The following is a 21,101-nucleotide window of genomic DNA, read 5'->3' on the forward strand; positions in this document are numbered from 1 at the left end:
CTCAAACCAAAGGTCCTGTTCAAAAGTGGTGCACTAAATAGGGAATAGGGTGCCATTCGGAAGACACACACTCAGTGACATGATGAGTGTGGATGGAGGGAGAGAAAAAAAGATAGAAGATAAAAGCAAGAGCAATTCTATGTGTGTCATCAGTCCACAGCGTTAGCAAGCTTACACTGAGGAAGCCCCCAGGAGAACTGCCATTATCAGCCTGTGCACTGGATAGAAGAAAATGGCACACTCTCCTCTTCTCGCTTTCTCTTGTTATAAATGACTGCAGTGCTCCAGTCTAGATAGAACAATGTCTCTCAGACTCAGTCAGTGGTGCAACACTTCGGGCACAGAATCTCACAGCAACAAACAGTATTATATTCAGATTGAATGTAGCTAATGCACCTCCTCCATAACCCAAAGCTATTTAAACATTTTACATGATAATAGTAAGAATGATAAGAAAGATGTAGTTCTTTCTTAGAAGGAAAATAATAACTTAGACATGTATGTACAATCTATATTTATGTTTTAGTTTATAATAATAACAATAAGAAAAGTTGCTGCTCTTTATCCAGGGAAACCTGTTCTGGAATGCGACTCGCACCATTCATCATCTTCTGTATCTTCCAAAAATGACTTCATAAAGAAAAAGAGCACCGTGGGCATTCCCTAAAATAGACTGCAGGGATTCAGGGGGAAAGTTGCCTATTGTACATCATGCACTAACTGGAATAGGTTGGACTGTCTTGGATCTTGTTTACATTTTCCCTACATTACTTTAATTGATATACGGAGATGATGTGTATTTTTGCACCCTATTCCCTATATAGTGCACACTACTTTCAGACAGGGCCCATACGTCTCTGGTCAAAAGTAGTGCACTATATGGGGAATAGGGTGCCATTTGGGACGCACTCAATGAGTCAATAGGTTCTACCTTGTCAAGTCCTCTAAAAGGTTAAATCCTTGACATTATACAATCAATACGCTGATGTCCTATGCAGTCAAGTTTACACTCCACACCGTACAGCACAATCAGATAACATAAGTCCCTATGATATAGACCACTTTGAGGTACTGTATGCAGGTATAGTTATTCCTTTCAGCTCCTAGTGGAGCAGAGGGCCTCGTATGCAGGTATAGCTAGCTATGAAACATACAGATTACACAAACTCCTATGCTATAGCCTAGACCACTTTATGGTGCTGTATAGTGTTTACAGGTAGCTAGCTATGAAACATTTACACACATCCTTTAGAAAAGGGGTGGGCAACATTGATGGGTAAAACATTTTAGTGGCCCCACTCTTGGAAGCGGATAGAATGTTTTTACATTTTAAAGCAAGTTTGCTGCAATTTTACACATTTTGCCATGGGGTGGAGAGAAGATTTTGCACTTTTATAACAAATTTGCTGTAATTCTACAAATTTTGCCATAGGGTGGAGATAAACGTTTGCCATTTTTAATATTATGTGAGTATAATATAATATAATATAATATGAGTGGGACTGACTAACAAAATCAATGGCGGCCCCACAGCATGTAATTCGACCATCATAACAAGTTTAGATAGCTGGCCGCAGAACTAACTTATCAATCTAAAAAATGTTAGCTGACATGGGCTAATTGACCTACAGTGACTTACATAACATGAGGAAAAACTTCTGATGCACAACCAATTTTCGAAATTGCACCTTGTGTATTCTACTATTCTAACTCGCGACAGTATTTTCTGTTGTTGGGGGGGATTAATCCCTGCTTTAGAGACAGGCAGTGCAGTAGCTAGCGTAGCTCTACAAAGCTCCATGAAGTCTCAGCTCTGTAGGGAAATCTGAAACCCAGAGCACATGACTGAACCCAGAGGATCATAGAGTGAGGTTAGTAGGGTTTAGGATGGGTAACAAACAGAGGGTGAAATGGGAGCACAGATGGAGGAGTGTGGGAGGTGGGCAGGTTCTCTCCTGGAGGGTCCTCCTTTACAGTACACAGCACAGAGTACTAATGGACCGGTCAAAAGTAGTGCACTATAAAGGGAATAAGGTGCCATTTGGGACATAGAGTATACACACGGCAGAATGCTCTCACACACTCCGTTCTCGGAAACAACACCACTACTGTGCTGTATAACCACCAGCCAATTGTACAGGAATCTCTCAAATGAAAATCACCTCTCAATAGGTATTCAAGGAATATTTCATCACCTGCTTGAAAACCTTCAGTCAGAACCACCAGATATCCATCTACAGCTGTTTGTTTAATAGCCATCCAACATCAGAGAACACAGTGCGCAAGAACAGGACAAAAATGAAGAAAGACTGAGAAAAATAAATAAAATAGAAGTGCTATTTCATTCGGCGGCAGGCCGGGGTCACAGAGACAAAGAGAAAAGAGGAAATAGTAGAAGTGCTCTAGGTAGTAACTCTTTGTGTGAAAGATAGGACTGCAGAGCTGTGCTGGCAGGCCTATGAATTAAGCAGCCCAGCCCATCCCTGCCCGCTGCACTGTGCCCTGGCTGCTCCTGCTCCCCCTTCCCTCTCCATCCCCATCCACACAATGCTAGTCCTGCCTGTTAGGATGATTTGCCACTTCATTACTAATTGATAATCGCCGGAGAGAAACGCTCATTAGACTGTGGGTGCTGAATACTGCATCTCCATGCTTCCATTTCCAGCCACCCATTATGACTATAGTGACGTTGGCGAAACACTCTGGCTTTGAGTTATGGCTCATCTATTTCACAGAGAATAGGCAAGTCCTCAGTCCATAAGCGGAGCCTGTCTGGGAGGAAGCATTCAAGAGTTATTCAGGGGCGGGATCGTCTGAAAAACGAGCACTGTTTTAGGGGAAGTACGAGGCATTATACTTAACTTGAAACGATCACGCAGTTCAAAGTGTCGAGTCGGCAAAGACTCAAGTTAACATCAAGCGTGAATATTCATGAATCTCCATCAATAACTTTAAATGACCCCAAACAGGGCATAATACATGATGACAAAGTACTATATTGGTGCTTTTCCATTGAGACTTACCCCCACACCAGTGGGCCGCCAGTGTTTTATGTTAAAGTAGGTCTAGTGTCATTGTGTTTCTGTCAGGAGATTGACTCTAAAGACTTGTGGCGAGCAGAACCAACAACCTCCGCATCATTCAAGACTGTTGGTTTGTTAGAAGGTGTTCAAGTTCACACCTAGCCATTGTTATGTAAATGCAAGCTGATAAGTACCCAGAGCGTTGCCTTGGCTCCCAGTTAGAGCAGGTTTGCCGGAGCCATGGCCCAGTGAGATACGGGTGCCAGCCCGCATCGATAGGAAACGGAAAGTCTGAGCTTTTGGGTCAAACACTGGGGTATATCCTCAAAGGAAATGTGGCACATGTGAAACATGGAATAAAATTGTAAGAAGTGTCTACATTCCTCCTCATACTCATGCATCTCAGTGATTGGACAACACAGTGCATTTTACATTTAGGCCAGTTCGGCAGTGCATTCAACTAAGGTAGCTAAGACAACCACAGGTCACAGTCATTACAAGTAAAACCTTCCTAAAGAAATGCAGCTATCCCTGAAAAGGTGCTGGTGAAGCCTCCCAATTCATCGCTGGCAATGCAGAGCCCATCAACCAGCCCTAAGTAGAAATAACCAGTCTGGGAGCTAGGAGTAGGACTTGGACTAGGCTTTATCTTCAATCAGATGTGACTCGGCAACACGGTGCCTCCCCATTCGTCCCTTACAAAGCAGAGCCAACCAATCAGCCATAAGGTCCAAACAGGCCTAGAGTACATCTCCAATCAGATGTGACTGAAGAGACATACAGTACATCTCACCGATTGGACGGCACAGTGCAGGTCCCCGGCAACGCAGAGCCAACCTAAATAAGACCAGGGGTGAAGGAGGCTAAGCTACATCTCCAATCAGACATGACCAAAGAGACATCCCACATTATGTCTGCTCATGCACTACTTAACTTTACAACCCCCTGGGTCCCACAGCACTGCAGCAGCATGCTGGAATAATACTCTGTAATTGTTATTGACATATTGTGGGTAGGAGACAATAAGAGTGAAAGAGGGCACCATTCCCCCTTCCCACTCCAAAATTAACAGCCCGAAATAGGCTTGTCGTGTCCTGGTACTTAAGAGACGCTGAGCCTCTCCACTGTAGCTCTCTCTGGTTGGTGTAGAAGCAGACACTAGCCAAGTCAAGAGGGATGCAGGCAACACAGCCAGAGAAATAGAAGTCTCACATTAACATCAGAGGAAAGTGGACCTCCTTAGCCCCCCATTTAATAACATATAATGCCATACTAAAGAGCGCAACAAATGCCATGAAGTGTACAAACAAATATATATTACATATTGACCCCATCTTAACATATGCTGTGCTATCTCAAGATATGGGTATCACAAATGGTGAGTCAGGTTTTCCAAAAGTAGTTTTGCATTAAATTGAGCTGATACTGATATATTATCTATTACATGAGGAATACAAAGCTTGAAAGAGTTCATTTGTGTCTTGTATTTCCCCTAGGCCTACTTCCAAGGCTTTAAACACCTCATACTGTAGTGTACATGCATACAAAACAGTAGTGTACATGCATATGTCTTCATACTGGATGAACTCTAGTAGACAGTAGGGCTGGGAATTGCAAGGGACCTCACAATACGATATTATCACAATACTTATCACGATACTTAGGTGCTGATACGATATGTATTGCAAATCTCATGATTCTATCTGTATTACGATTCGATAAAGGGATTTTATTGCACTTCGATGATCCAAAAATATTGCTCACCAAATGTCTGCTGCAGAGGGACAAGAGCGAGCCATGAGATAAATTATGGAAATAAAAGAGCTGAAAACAAATTGTCTCCCAATTTTATTTTATTATTATTTTTGTAATTTTTACCCCCTTTTCTCCCCAAATTTGTGATTAAGATCTTGTCTCATCACTGCAACTCCTCAACAGGCGAAGGTCGAGTCATCCGTCCTACGAAAGATGACCTGTCAAGCCGTGCTTCTTAACACCCGCTCGTTTAACCCGGAAGCCAGCTGCACCAATGTGTTGGAGGAAATACTGTTCAACTGACGACCGAAGTCAGGGTGGAGGACCGTGATGATTCGAGTATAGCCCAAACCCTCCCCTAACCAGGACGATGCTTGGCCAATTGCGCACCGCCCTTTGGGACACTGTGTCACGGACGGTGATTGAACCCCAGGCTGAAATGATGCTGCAACACTGTGTTGTGCCACACAGGAGACCCGGCTCCCTATTTAAAAATAAGATGGAGAACAAGATATGAAGGAAAAATACTGGCATTTTGGTGCAGATACAGCCAAATAGCACAAAAATAATACTGCAAAGTTGTCAAAACGATACGATATATCGTCAAAAATAATATCCGCTATGTAACTGTCTCGATTTCTTTTCCCCCTATCACTAGCAGACAGTGTCCTATCTTCTTACATAACACCATGTCATCTCTTCCTGTGTTATTACATATAACAATGTTACTACACATACACTTATATAATGTTACTACACACAGAGGCAACAGTAACTAACAATCCTGGCTTATGGAGTAGGGGTGAGGGGAGGAGGCAGTGAGCTGCATGGTTATCTGTGCTACGTGTGTGTGTGTACACATGTGTGAGAGAGAGAGAGTCTCTGCCAGGTTATCTGGTCTGCCTCAGGCCTCCCCTGTTCTGTTCTGTACCTTTCATCTCTCCCATGTCCAGGGTCTTGCCCAGCTGTTCCAGGAGGTCGGCACGAGCTGCGTTTTTCTTGTGCTTCTTGCCGTCATAGTGCTGCTGTGCCATGCCCGGATTGTTGAACCAGGCGTTGCATAGCTGGCAGTAGCGGTCCGAGTCCCTGCGCTGCCGAGGAGAGGTCAATGGGGTCGTTTCTGGGGAGCTTTTCACGGGACTGGGCGGAGCCTCTGATTGGACAGAAAAACAGGAAACGCATACAGAGGGGAGTTCACATCAACATTGCTCTGCTGTTTGACAACACTCTCTAGACCAAAACACAGACTGATGTTGTTGTTTTTTTGATCCGTCAGCTAAAAAAAGGCTTAGGAACAAAACTTAAGGAAGAAAACAAAGGTTGGTAAAGGAACAAGCTTTCTTGCCAGGAGGCAAAATGTGAGGCATGAAATGAGCGCTGATCACTTTGGCTCTGGCTATTCCTATTCGACCCCCACCAATAACAAGCTGTTAACTCCATCCCAAGCATGAAGGAGAAATCCTAAATCAAACTTGGCAACTGGAAAAAAAACACCCTGTTCTACTTAATGTTGACTTCTTGTGTACAATATGCCTTCATGCATTGATGCCACCATTAACCCTGAACAAGCATCAGATCGCGCAGCGCTACATTTTCCGACATAGGATTTCGCTATCAAGTTAACCAGTTTTAACACTTGGCCCACCCTTCATAAGTTAAAATTTACAAAAGTCCCGTTAGAAAGCATCAGATCACATTACGGACCACTGTGATGCAGTCAGCATCTCCCAGTGGCATCTCTTGTGAGCGTCATGGCCAGTCAGGACAGAGTTGCAGTGCAGAAACACAAATGTCAGCACGTTCTTTAGCCATGCTGTTAATAATGATATGCTACAGTATAGCAATTTATGCTCATCTTCAAGTCAGAACTTTTGAAGACTGGCAGGTCATGGATTTGTACACTGCAGTATAGAACTGCTAGCATTCCTATAAAATATTAGCTTAAAAAAGTAGCACTCAAAGACCCCTTTGATACTATAAACTACCAGCTGTTTAAATATAGTATCAGGAAGTTAAAAACTGGGGCACTGAAAACAATAGAAAAGGTGGTGTAGGAAAAAGCTTTTGATCTGGAGTGGCTACAATCACACTGTTATATTTCTCACTGTTTTGTCACTTACAGGCCTTAAAGGCACATATGAGTTGATAACAAAGCCCTTGGTTTAGACAGCATATAATTCAGGCAATTAACTGCTGCAGCAGAAAAGAGGATGACAGCATGGAATTAAGTGGCTGTAGGAGTTGAAAATCAAAGAGTGTGAAATGTATATCATTTGTGGGGGATGATAATGATGATGGTGTTATTAGAGCCAGGGAACAAAGGAGAACCACAAACATATTCATTTCAAGAAGAGATATAATTTTCATAAATATGACAAAGCATTTTCCCTCTTTTCTTTTAGTGTTACTCAAACAGACATGCTGATTCCTAACATATATTGTCTCTAATTGTGTCTTTCAGCTTCCTTTCACATAATCTAAGAGAAGTGCGTCCCTCGTGTGTTGAGATTCTAGTTTCTCCTTTTAGGGCAACTGAAACACCCCCCCTGCTTACGTACATTTGAATGCTTGGAGTGTTTTGTTCTGTGAAATGCATTAAACAAAGCCCCTATTTTCTACTTGACAACCAAATTGGCGACGAGGAAGAAACGTTCTCACATTGGTGTTCATTATTTTCAGTACAAAGTCTCAGTAAAAAACAAAACAAATAATTGCTGTAGAAAGACGCAAAGAAAACATGGCGCAAGCCAGTCAAGAGTGATGCTACAGTAGCTAGCCTGGAGGGAGAAGAAGAGTTTTGCTGTGGGAGAAAGTGTAATCCCTGTGAGTGAAAAGAAGAAGAAAAAAAGTCAGGGAGTGAGGGACCATCTAAAAAGTGTGAGAAGCAAAAAAACTGAAAATGTCTGCACTGGTTGGAACACTGGAGTTCTTACACAGAACATTTTGACTGAAGAGAAATGAAAGAATGAGCAGTTGTGCCAACATCTTTGACTGGTATGGGAGGAAAACCCTGGTGATAAATCATATGATGAAATTGTGGCTACCTTAAAACGACATTATTCTCCCAAACTACTGATCATCGAAGAGAGATTCAGATTTCATTACGAGAAATCAAGAGGAGGGGGAGTCAATCTCATAATTTGTGGCTGTATGGAAACAGTTAAACAAACACTGTGAATTTGAGCGATCATTGAGTGACACTATACGTGATAGGTTAGTGTGTGGAATGCGCAGCGAGGCAATTCAGAAACGCCTTTTGATTGAGAGAAACTTAACATTGCAGAGTGCAATAGAAGTGAGTACGTCAATGGAAATGGCAAAGAAAGACACACAGCAGCCACGTACAGAAGGTGTCTATGGATTTTAAAAAACAACGCAGTAGGTGGTAGGCAATGCTATCACTGTGGGAAAGCAGGTCACCAAGCAGAGGAGTGTTTGTGCATGTAAAAACGTGTATTTAAAAACAAAAATACACAAATCAAACAAAAGTACTGAACAAAGTAAAAGCGACTTCAGGAAGTACAAAAAGAAAGTGCATAAAATCACACAGAGGATGAACAAAGTGATAACCTGTCTGAAGGGGACGAATCTTGGACATGGATACTGGGTGACTCCGCTACTGGATGGAAAAGCAGTAGGGATGCAAATGGACACTGGAGCAGCCGTATATATTTTCTCTCTGAGGCCGTATACAAGGAGAAACTACGTCACCTCACACCACATCCCATGAAGATGACACTGAAAAAATACACTGGTGAGACTGTTCCAGTGAGAGGAAGCATGATAGTTACAGTGGAGCTCAACAAACAGAAGGTAAAGCTACCACTCTACATTGCGAAAGGCAACCATCGAGCTTTGCAAGGACACACATGGCTGGAAAAGATTAAGCTAAACTGGCAGGAAATTCACATGGTTGGAGGACACAAACCTACAAGGGATATTGAGAAAACACGCAGATGTGTTCAATGGAGAACTTGGCGGTATGAAAAACATAACAGTTAAAGGACCATGAAACCAGACAGCAAGCCAAAATGCTTCAAAGCTAGACCTGTCCCATACACCATGAAACCATAAGTTGAAACTGAGCCAAACAGACTAGTCGAGAGCGGAGTATTACATCCAGTGAATGTTAGTGAGTGGGCTACACCCGTCGTTCCAGTCATGAAAAAAGATGGATCATTCAGACTCTGTGGTGATTTCAAAGTTACCGTTAACTCCATCTGACTGCTGAAAAATATCCACTAACCCTCATTGACAACCACTTTTCTGGTTTATCTAGATAACGGAAATTCAGTAAGATAGACTTATGTCAGGCCTATCTACAGACGCATGTTGTGACCAAGAGTCACAGGAACTGTTGACTATAGTGACTCACAAAGGACTGTACAGGTATCAGAGGCTTCCTTTTGGAATCACCTCAGCTCCGGCCTTGTTTCAGAGAGCTGTGGAACAGATACTGAGCAGACTCTCCACGGTCCATTCTTACCTCAATGATCTACTAATCACTGGCAAAGATGAGTAGGAGCACCTGAGAAACCTGGCCACTACACTACAGAGACTGGAGGAGTACGGTCGCAGGGTCCAGAAGGACAAATGCAAGTTTTCCCGGCCTGTTAAATATCCGGGCCACGTCATTGACAGTTCGGGGGTTCCACAAGGGGCCATCAAAGGTGAAGGCCGTCGCGGAAGCTCCATCCCCACGGAACGTGAATCCTTCTCAGGACACCTGGCGTGCTACGCAAAGTGTATGCCGAACCCAGCTAACATGCTAAAGCCACCACATTAACTTTTGAACAAAACCAAACCTTTGAAGTGGACAGATGTGAGGAGGCTTTCAAGAAAGAGAAAACAGCCTTAAATCAGTCAGAGGCCCTAATCCACTTCTACCCCAACTTGCCATTACAGTTGGCATGTGACACATTGCCTTATGGTGCTGGTGCTGTTGTCTCATACATCATGCCATCAGGTGCAGAGAGGCCAATTACTTTCACATCAGGGACCGTCTGCTATGCAGACGGCCTCTCAAGGTGTCTCTTACCTGTCACACACACTGAACCCTCCCAGGCTGAAATCTTCTACTTCAAGGAAGTGATGAATGCCCCAGTTACGTCCGTCCAACTGAAAAAGTTGACCCACACCAATCCAGTTATTTCTCGCCAGAAAGGGTGACACAGTTTAGTCTGGACGCTTGCTATGAGGAGTTATCATACCACCACCACTGAGAAGGCAGGTGCTTGAATAACTCCATTCAGGGCAGTGTGGCATGGTGCAAATTAAGGAGATTGCATGCAGCTAATTTTGGTGGCCAGATTTGGATGCAGCTATCGAAGACAAGGCCAAGTCATGTTCCACATGTCAAAAGATGAGGATCATCTAGCGCCACTACACCTATGGGACTTCCCAGAGGAGCCTTGGCCGCAAGTCCACATAGACTAAGCTGGCCCACTGGAAGATCATATGTTCTCCGTCATAGTCAACGCACACAGTAAAACACCTTCCTGTTGCAACCCCCATGCAACATGCTACAGCCAAAGTGAGACCACCAAAGACTTAACAGGTTGTACAGACACAACAGAGAGTGCAGGTGGAGAGACGGAGCAAAGCAAAAGACAGAAGCTTCAGAGCTGGAGAGAGTTATTGCTCGGAACTACTGCAATGGTCCAAAGTGGAAACCAGCAGCAGTGGTAGCACAAACAGGTCCTGTGTGCTACATAGCTCACACATCGGAGGACACGTGGATCAACTGTTGCCAAGAACCAACCACAGAGATGACGCATGTCAAGTCACAAACCCAGATCAGCTCCTGGAGACCTCACATGGGGCAGCATGTAGCCGAGTGGTTAGAGCGTTGGAAGAGTAGCCGAAAGTTTGCATGATCGAATCCCTGAGTTGACAAGGTAAAAATCTGTCGTTCTGCTCCTGAACAAGGCAGTTAACCCACTGTTCCTAGGCCGTCATTGAAAATAAGAATTTGTTTTTAACTGACTTGCCTAGTTAAATAAAGGTAAAATAAAAAAAATAAAAAAAACATGATTACGAGCCATCACATGAACATCCACTACAACAACCTACACATTTGGAAAGCCAGAGCGCCTACTCAGGGTACTGTTGGGCACCAGTCTGGGCATACACCATCACCACTCAGACTCTGACACAGAGACAATGTGTCTGCAGACTCACCTGTACGTCGTCATTATCCTGCAAGAGAAAGACAACCCCCCTGAAAGGTTGAACATGTATTTCAGAAACTAACCTATGACATTGGGGCAGAATACACCAGGTGTTATGTCTGGGAACAGAGGTAGTTTTTTTTTTTTGGGGGGGGGGGGGGGTTACTGACTGACTGACTGACTGACTGACTGACTGACTGACTGACTGACTGACTGACTGACTGACTGACTGACTGACTGACTGACTGACTGACTGACTGACTGACTGACTGACTGACTGACTGACTGACTGACTGACTGACTGACTGACTGACTGACTGACTGACTGACTGACTGACTGACTGACTGACTGACTGACTGACTGACTGACTGACTGACTGACTGACTGACTGACTGACTGACTGACTGACTGACTGACTGACTGACTGACTGACTGACTGACTGACTGACTGACTGACTGACTGACTGACTGACTGACTGACTGACTGACTGACTGACTGACTGACTGACTGACTGACTGACTGACTGACTGACTGACTGACTGACTGACTGACTGACTGACTGACTGACTGACTGACTGACTGACTGACTGACTGACTGACTGACTGACTGACTGACTGACTGACTGACTGACTGACTGACTGACTGACTGACTGACTGACTGACTGACTGACTGACTGACTGACTGACTGACTGACTGACTGACTGACTGACTGACTGACTGACTGACTGACTGACTGACTGACTGACTGACTGACTGACTGACTGACTGACTGACTGACTGACTGACTGACTGACTGACTGACTGACTGACTGACTGACTGACTGACTGACTGACTGACTGACTGACTGACTGACTGACTGACTGACTGACTGACTGACTGACTGACTGACTGACTGACTGACTGACTGACTGACTGACTGACTGACTGACTGACTGACTGACTGACTGACTGACTGACTGACTGACTGACTGACTGACTGACTGACTGACTGACTGACTGACTGACTGACTGACTGACTGACTGACTGACTGACTGACTGACTGACTGACTGACTGACTGACTGACTGACTGACTGACTGACTGACTGACTGACTGACTGACTGACTGACTGACTGACTGACTGACTGACTGACTGACTGACTGACTGACTGACTGACTGACTGACTGACTGACTGACTGACTGACTGACTGACTGACTGACTGACTGACTGACTGACTGACTGACTGACTGACTGACTGACTGACTGACTGACTGACTGACTGACTGACTGACTGACTGACTGACTGACTGAAGGATGCATGTGTATGTTTTCCCCAGGCACATTTTAGCCAAAAACCTGGTTGCCTCTGCCAGTAGGTTGGAACTTGGCCACAATGGATCTTCCAGCAAGACAACGACCCCAAGCACACATCAAAATCCACAAAGAAATTGTTAATTGGCAACAATTAACATGAACTCCATTGACAACCTGTTGTTTGAATTGAAGAGGTCTAACCATAAGCGCATATCAAAGGTTCTGGTCTAAGATCCCTCCCAATGTTTTATAAAAGATGACTTGTTAAATAAACTGTCTTTCTCTGAGCAATTAGTGTTAAGTGTAAAATAATGTTAGTGTAAAATAATATCATTTCCCCATTTGTTTGAGCATACAATATAGCTCAGTCTTAATATTATGTATCAATAATGGAGGTGGCTGAAGCTAAGAATCTACAATCAAACTCTGTTTTCTACCATGGTATCATCATCATGCTGATATTCATAGCTTGTGAAGTTATCAGCATTTGTCCTGTCAACCATTTCCTGAATAATTTATAAAGGGCAGCTCTTTATGTCATTAATAATTGTGGCTGTGACATTTACAGTACCCACTAGGCTACCAAAAAAAAAACACTCAGATCCCCAAGGCACATTTCATAAATGCTAATTATTGCCATTAGACTCTTCAGGTTGGTTTAAAGTTTAAGTAGCAAGTGTAAAAAAGAGATGAATTGCATGACACTTTGGGTCAACAAGGCCGGCTTTTCCTCTTGACAACCCAAATAACTTCTGAGGTTTAGGAAAGAATAACTGCCAAAATGTGTCAGTTATTATTTTTGTGACAGGAGCCTAATGTGCTAACCAGTTGAACCATAAAATGTACAGCCTGGGCAGAGGAGCTGGGCAAAGGCGCCTGAGTGGTTTTGACTGTGTCTGCTTGTTGTTACACCACGGATATCAACCTCCTCCAGCAGCAGTGACATGTTACAGTATCGACTGAGCTGCTCTGAGGTTTAGGGAAAACATCCATCAAATTCAGGCTGAAAATAAAGTCAATTTTTTGTAAAATCTAGGGCAGTGGTTCTTTACATAGCCTCTGATCAATTTGAAGGTAGATGCATGCCCCTGCATGCATTCTCTCTCTCTCATATATATATATATACAGTATATGGTTTTGGATCTTTGATGTTATGGGTCTGTTTTACTTCCACTGATCCTGGGGCCCTTGTTAAGGTCAATGGCATCATGAACTTTTCCAAGTACCAGGACATTTTAGCCAAAAAACCTATTTGCCTCTGCCAGGAGGTTGAAACTTGGCCACAATGGATCTTCCAGCAAGACAATAACCCCAAGCACACATCAAAATCCACAAAGAAATTGTTCATTGGCAACAATTAACTTGAACCCCATTGAAAACCTGTGGTTTGAATTGAAGAGGGCAGACCATAAGTACAGCTCAAAGGTTCTGGTATAAGATCCCTCCCAATGTGTTCTCCAATCTCACTAAACATGATAGAAAAAGGCTCAGTGCCATTATCCTTCAAGAGGAGGGTGCACAAAGTAATGAAAACAGGGGTGGCAATCATTTTGACACCGATCTTAATTTTTTAAATAAAAGATGACGTGTTAAATAAAACGTCTTTCTCTGAGCAGTTGTGTTAGCGTAAAATAATATCATTTCCCCATTTGTTTGAGCATACAATATAGCTCAGTGTTAATATTACTTATTTAATAGTCCTTTTTCTCATCTTTATCAATAACGGAGGTGGCTGAAGCTAAGAATCTACTATCAAACTCTGTTTTCTACCATGGTATCATCATCATGCTGTTATTCATAGCTTGTGAAGTTATCAGCATTTGTCCTGTCAACCATTTCCTGAATAATTTATAAAGGGCAGCTCTCTATGTCATTAATAATTGTGGCTGTGACATTTACAGTACCCACTAGGCTACCAAACAAAAACACTCAGATCCCCAAGGCACATTTCATAAATGCTAATTATTGTCATTAGACTCTTCAGGTTGGTTTAAAGTTTAAGTAGCAAGTGTAAAAAAGAGATGAATTGCATGACACTTTGGGTCAACAAGGCCGGCTTTTCCTCTTGACAACAAAATAACTTCTGAGACGGGCATTTTGGTCAAATGCCATTCCGAAGGAAAGAATAACCAAAACGTGTCAGTTATTATTTTTGTGACAGGAGCCTAATGTGCTAACCAGTTGAACCATAAAATGTACAGCCTGGGCAGAGGAGCTGGGCAAAGGCGTCTGAGTGGTTTTGACTGTGTCTGCTTGTTGTTACACCACGGATATCAACCTCCCCCAGCAGCAGTGACATGTTACAGTATCGACTGAGCTGCTCTGAGGTTTAGGGAAAACATCTATCAAATTCAGGCTCAGGGAAAAGGTTGTAGTTTTTGGACTGAAAATAAATAAAGTTATTTTTTGTCAAATCTAGGGCAGTGGTTCTTTATTTAGCCTCTGATTAGCCTCCGTCATTTTGAAAGTAGATGCATGCTCCTGCATTAAAATTAACTATATGAGGAAGTATTGTATCAGTAAGTGGACCTCTGTTGTGAAGATGAAAACATTTACAAGAGATATTAGTCAATGAGTGAATAATCTACAGGATGCATTTACTATTGTAATCTTAGTTAGTAGTGATGTAGAGAGACTGTATGTTGATTCCAGTCCTGGTTAGACTAAGAAGTAGGAAATAAAACACAGAATGCTAATAAACCTTTGATAGGAATATTTATCCTACATTTTCATAAATTACTAGAACAACTTCATAATTACTGGATGCAAATAAGCAATGGGGGAAAATACGCTATCCACTGTGACAACAGGACCCTATCAAAGGATACATCCAAAATGGCCCCCTATTCCCTGTATAGTGCAATTATTTTGACCAGGGCCCATGGGGAAAACAAAGCCTCCACCATTAGCCATTATCACAGTAATTTTACTTCAGGTTGCTCTCTGTAGCCCACTGTAATCACAGCAATGAGAATGACAACCCAAAATGACAACCCAAAATACACATCCAAGCCTTATAGCTTACTCTTAATAACCACCAGTCCTGCGTCATTCAGACAACCCATTAATTACGATAGCAGCCACCTATTTATACCTAAAGTCTTGATCCTCACTGGGGGTGGCCCCAGTCCCATTCATCATTCACCCTTTTTGGGGGGTGTGATAACTGTTCTGCATTGTTCTGTGAGAGATCCCAGACCCTGTAAATAACTGCACAGCCATCCATTCTCCAGAGCAGAGAGATATGTATAGGTCCTTGGGATTAAAAAAACAAATGGAGAGGAGAAAACAGCAGGCAGAGGAGGGTATAACACCGTTAAGAAGATGGACTCGTGACCTTTACAGCAAAGGACAGCTACTTTGTTGACTGGCAAATGGAATACGCTATGGGCCCTGGTCAAAAGTAGTGCACTATATAGGGAATCAGCTGCCATTTGGGACACACTCTGACCTTGTTGCCGCAAGGTAACAAAGAAAGCATATAATGAGAGTGGGAAGTAACAGGGAGACTCAATAAAAAAGAAGCAGTGCATTTGGAGCAGGTAGGGGGCAAGTAGAAGAACTAATATAAAATTGTCAAAATTCTCTCGAATTACTGCCATCCTTTTCCCCCCACTTCATCCCCTCGCCACTTTGCTTTCTTTCCATCGTTCAGTCATTCAAATTAGTATTTTCTGAAGGATCTACAGTACCTTGTTTACCTGTGTGAACAAAGGAAGTGTCAGTCATATCTTTCCTCAAATTCTTTCTGCAGTAAACAAAACTCAGACTGACACTCACTGTCATTAGAATTGAGACTTAAGGTTTTTATATAATTTGTTATCACCTCTGAAAAAGTGGTGGCTGGGGAAAGCATTTGCATTTTAGGAAATCTGTCAAATATTTTTTTTTGTAATCAGACAGCAGTAGAGCAGAACTGATGGATGTCATTCATTATCATCAAGTAAAGGAGACATCATAAGTAAGCTAGATCGCTTCCAAATGGCACCATGGCAGTTATTTAATAGACCTCGAACATAAATGTCTGTTACACTGATAAGCTTTTTGCTGTTTGATGAGATGTGAAGGTGAATTAATTAAGCTTATCATGCGCATTAGAGTGACACACCATGGGTTAAATCTAATAATTAAAAGTGTTAGTTAAATAAATCTAAAGAAAATGAATGGCAAACTGTATCATTGCTACATCATTGACACCATAGAATTTCTGGAATTGTTGTTGGGAAGATAACATTAATTCTCATATTATTTATTACCCTGGGGGATTGTATAAAGATGTATGGGTTAAGTTGCATTGCAAACCAATTTGCATGGAATAACATTTGGTATACAGTCAGCCAGGATCTGCCAGAGCCGCCAGTCAGCCAGGATCTGCCAGAGCCGCCAGTCAGCCAGGATCTGCCAGAGCCGCCATTCAGCCAGGATCCGCCAGAGCCGTCAACCTGCCTGAGCTACCCCTCGGTCCTGAGTTACCCCTCGGTCCTGAGTTACCCCTCGGTCCGGAGTTACCCCTCGGTCCTGAGTTACCCCTCGGTCCTGAGTTACCCCTCGGTCCTGAGTTACCCCTCGGTCTTGAGCTACCCCTCGGTCCTGAGTTACCCCTCGGTCCTGAGCTACCCCTCGGTCCTGAGTTACCCCTCGGTCCTGAGTTACCCCTCGGTCCTGAGCTAGCCCTCGGTCCTGAGCTAGCCCTCGGTCCTGAGCTACCCCTCGGTCCTGAGCTACCCCTCGGTCCTGAGTTACCCCTCGGTCCTGAGCTACCCCTCAGTCCTGAGCTAGCCCTCAGTCCTGAGCTACCCCTCGGTCCTGAGTTACCCCTCGGTCCTGAGCTAGCCCTCGGTCCTGAGCTACCCCTCGGTCCTGAGCTACCCCTCGGTCCTGAGCTACCCCTCGGTCCTGAGTTACCCCTTAGTCCTGAGCTACCCCTCGGTCCTGAGTTACCCCTTAGTCCTGAGCTACCCCTCAGTCCTGAGCTACCCCTCGGTCCTGAGCTACCCCTCGGTCCTGAGTTACCCCTTAGTCCTGAGCTACCCCTCGGTCCTGAGCTAGCCCTCAGTCCTGAGCTACCCCTCGGTCCTGAGCTTCCTCAGTAATGAGGCACCCCTCAGTCCAGGTGGGCCCTTTGTTAGGGTTACTAGGCCAAGGTCGGCGGCGAGGGTCGCCACTCAAAGGACGCTGAAAAGAGGACTAAGACTATTGTGGAGTGGGGTCCATGTCCCGCGCCAGGGCCGCTACCGTGGACAGACGCCCACCCAAACACTCCCCTATGGGTTTAGGTGTGCGGCCGGGAGTCCGCACCTTGGGGTGGGGGGTGGGGGGTGGGGGGGGGGTACTGTCACGCCCTGGCCTTTGTTTTCTTTATTATTTTGGTTAGGCCAGGGTGTGATATGGGTGATTTATGTGTTTTGTCTTGTCTAGGTTTTTTTTGTAGATTTATGGGGTTGTGTTCAGTTTAGTAGTCTAGGTAAGTCTATGGTTGCCTAGATTGGTCTATGGTTGCCTAGGTGTTTATTATTGTCTCTGATTGGGAACCATATTTAGGCAGCCATATTCTTTGGGTATTTTGTGGGTGATAGTTTTCCTGTCTTTGTGTTTTATGCACCAGTTAGGACTGTTACGGTTTTCACGTTTATTGTCTTGTAGTTTGTTTGAGTTTTCTTATTAAAGAACCATGAACTATAACCACGCTGCGTTTTGGTCCGCCTCACCTTCCCAGGAAGAAAGCCGTGACATCTTCTATAGGATTGAGGTCGGGGCTTTGTGATGGCCATTCCAATACCTTGACTTTGATTTCCTTAAGCCATTTTGCCACAACTTTGGAAGTATGCTTGGGGTCATTGTCCATTTAGAAGACCCATTTGCGACCAAGCTTTAACTTCCTGACTGATGTCTTGAGATGTTGCTTCAATATGTCCACATAATTTTCTGTCCTCATGATGCCATCTATTTTGTGAAGTGCACCAGTCCCTCTTGCAGCAAAGTACCCCCACAACATGATGCTGCCACCCTTGTGCTTCACGGTTGGGATAGTGTTCTTCAGCTTGCAAGCCTCCCCCTTTTTCATCAGACCAGAGGACACTTCTCCAAAAAGTACAATCTTTGTACCCATGTGCAGTTGCAAACAGTAGTCTGGCTTTTTTATGGCGGATTTGAACAGTGGCTTCTTCCTTGCTGAGTGGCCTTTCGGGTTATGTCGATATACTGTAGGACTCGGTTTACTGTGGATATAGATACTTTTGTGCCTGTTTCCTCCAGCATCTTCACAAGGTCCTTCGCTGTTGTTCTGGGATTGATTTGCACTTTTCGCACCAAAGTACGTTCATCTCGAGGAGACAGAACGCGTCTCCTTCCCGAGCGATATGATCGCTGCGTGGTCCCATGGTGTTTATACTTGCATACTATTGCTATTGTTTGTAGAGATGAACGTGTTAGCTTCAGGCGTTTGGAAATTGCTCCCAAGGATGAACCAGACTTGTGGAGGTCTACAAACATTTTTCTGAGGTCTTGGCTGAAATCATTTGATTTTCCCATGATGTCAAGCAAAGAGTTACTGAGTTTGAAGGTAGGCCTTGAAATACATCCACAGGTACACCTCCAATTGACTCAAATTATGTCAATTAGCCTATCAGAAGCTTCTAAAGCCATGACCTAATTTTCTGGAAAATTCCAAGCTGTTTAAAGGCACAGTCAACTTAGTGTATGTAAACTTCTGACCCACTGGAATTGTGATACAGTGAATTATAAGTTAAATAATCTGTCTGTAAACAATTGTTGGAAAGATTACTCGTGTCATGCACAAAGTTGATGTCCTAACCGACTTGCCAAAACTATAGTTTGTTAACAAGAAATGTGTGGAGTGGTTGAAAAACGAGTTTTAATCACCACCTAGGTGTATGTAAACTTCCGACTTCAACTGGAGAGAGAGAGAGAGAGAGAGAGAGAGAAAGAATAAAGACACCTCCTTCAGAATTTTATCTGGATAAACTAGTATAAAGCAATGACCTAAATATACCCATCACACTGTAGGCAGTGAAATTGGTCATTTCTTTTTCAGGTACAGTATGCAAATAACCCAAATGGCTAAGGATGCTAAACTCATGTTGCATTTCATCTGAAGCCAGGGCCAACTAATATCATCATCCTCGTTATGGTATAGCTTTAGTGTCCAATAAGATAATAACCACCTTTTTCTTCATATAAAAACAGGATATTGAACAGCATTCAGAGCACACACATAGAGTGCAGTCTTATTCTGAATTAATATTTAGAAATCTGTTGAGATTCAGAATCAGATCAAAAAAGAGAAGGATCAAAGTGTTCTGAATTCCGTGTATTTATCTGTTCCTACAAAACCTTCCCTTCAGGGCTTTCTATCCCCCTCTGCCTTATCCCCCGCCGTACAGAAGAGAACTAAATATTTTCTCAATACACACTTCCAAGCGGGCGAGACCACATGCAAGCTGTGCAGTCCATGAAAAACAAACCAAACAAACACAACAGCTGTATATTAGACAGAACCGGTACGGGTTTTCACTCCTCCTTTGTACTTAATTGATGAATTAAGGTCACTAATTAGTAAGGAACTACCCCTCACATTGTCGTGTAGGGGTTAATAAAATAAAAAAATAAAAAACAGCAGACACTAGGCCTTCCATGGAATGAGTTTGACAGCCCTGCTATAGGGGTTTTAATCAACTACGCGTGAACCATGCAGGGCTGCATCCAGGTTCAGATGGTACATTTACTGGGATCATATACCGTAATGGATCCTTAAGTGTTCAGCAGCTAGCCTTTCCATTAGATGTAATGATGCTAAAAACCCAAGGTCATAAACTTCAGAATGTGCTTTCTCCAAATTATTTCACAATTAACTCGAATGAATGCCGTACTTAACCAAATGCGGAGAAAATATATTCCAGCATTATGCTGTTGTGGTTCTAGGGAAATGACATTCAAACTATTCTGCTCACTCATTGCCTGTTGGAGCTTGGAGACCGGACAGAAATGTTCAATATAAGCTGTCGACAGTGCTCAGAGAAAGTGATTAGCCATTTGGGATATTATGGGACATAAGAATACTAATGGTGAATTAACGTTTATTCAGAGCTACCCAAGTCAAAAACAGCATTAGCAGAGGCGGAAATTGGACAGCTCAGTGTGCTAATGATTAACCTTAGACTAAAGAAGCATGTGAAAGCATGTAGCAACAGTATATGGGTCAGTGATTATGCACACATATTACCATACAACTAACCAGGTCTATGAGGAGTTCAACTAAAAGGGCATAATCATTTATACAGTCATACATCTCACACATACCATAAAAGCAGAGGGAATCTAGAGTAAAGCTATCCTGAATATAAGCAGCTCTAGCAGTGGTTGTGGTTGGATGTGTGCGCCCAGAGGGCGTCAAGCACCATTTTGTTTTCTGAGGGGGCTCACTGATGTCCAAATGAAACTGAGGGGGCCGCCTCTAGTTGGGGTAAATGCCTTTCCCTATATAGTGCAGTACTACGACCAAAAGTCGGTTGAAAGTAGTGCACTATATAGGAATAGGAATAGTGTGCATTCAGGACGCAGCCAGAGTGAGGTGTCATTGGCAGAAGGCTGAAAGGCTGAAACAACAGAGCTGCAGATCCTGGGGTTTTGTGTTTTGTGTTATTGGCTGAAGGCGGAAAGGCTGAAACAACAGTTCCCTTGGAGACGGGAGGATTAACAGAGGCACCCGGCCACTTCAATAATGTTCATTATGTAGAAATCAATAAGCTCAGGCTTCCTGATGCCCTGGTGGATTTATCTTCCGGACATTTTCTGCCTTCCAAATGGTACCCTATTTCCTATATAGTGCACTAC

General features: G+C 43.5%; 1 protein-coding gene across 1 annotated transcript in view; it reads right to left on the reverse strand.

Annotated features, from left to right (window-relative positions):
• zmat4a (zinc finger, matrin-type 4a) overlaps positions 1 to 21,101 on the reverse strand; it is a 153,180-nt gene that overhangs the window by 33,452 nt on the left and 98,627 nt on the right. Inside the window, exon 5 of the mRNA XM_064971270.1 lies at positions 5,710 to 5,931. Within this exon, the coding sequence (XP_064827342.1) occupies positions 5,710 to 5,931 (222 nt within the window). The remainder of the gene's footprint in view (positions 1 to 5,709; positions 5,932 to 21,101) is intronic.

Source organism: Oncorhynchus masou, chromosome 1, assembly GCF_036934945.1.
Source record: "Oncorhynchus masou masou isolate Uvic2021 chromosome 1, UVic_Omas_1.1, whole genome shotgun sequence".
NCBI lineage: Eukaryota > Metazoa > Chordata > Actinopteri > Salmoniformes > Salmonidae > Oncorhynchus > Oncorhynchus masou.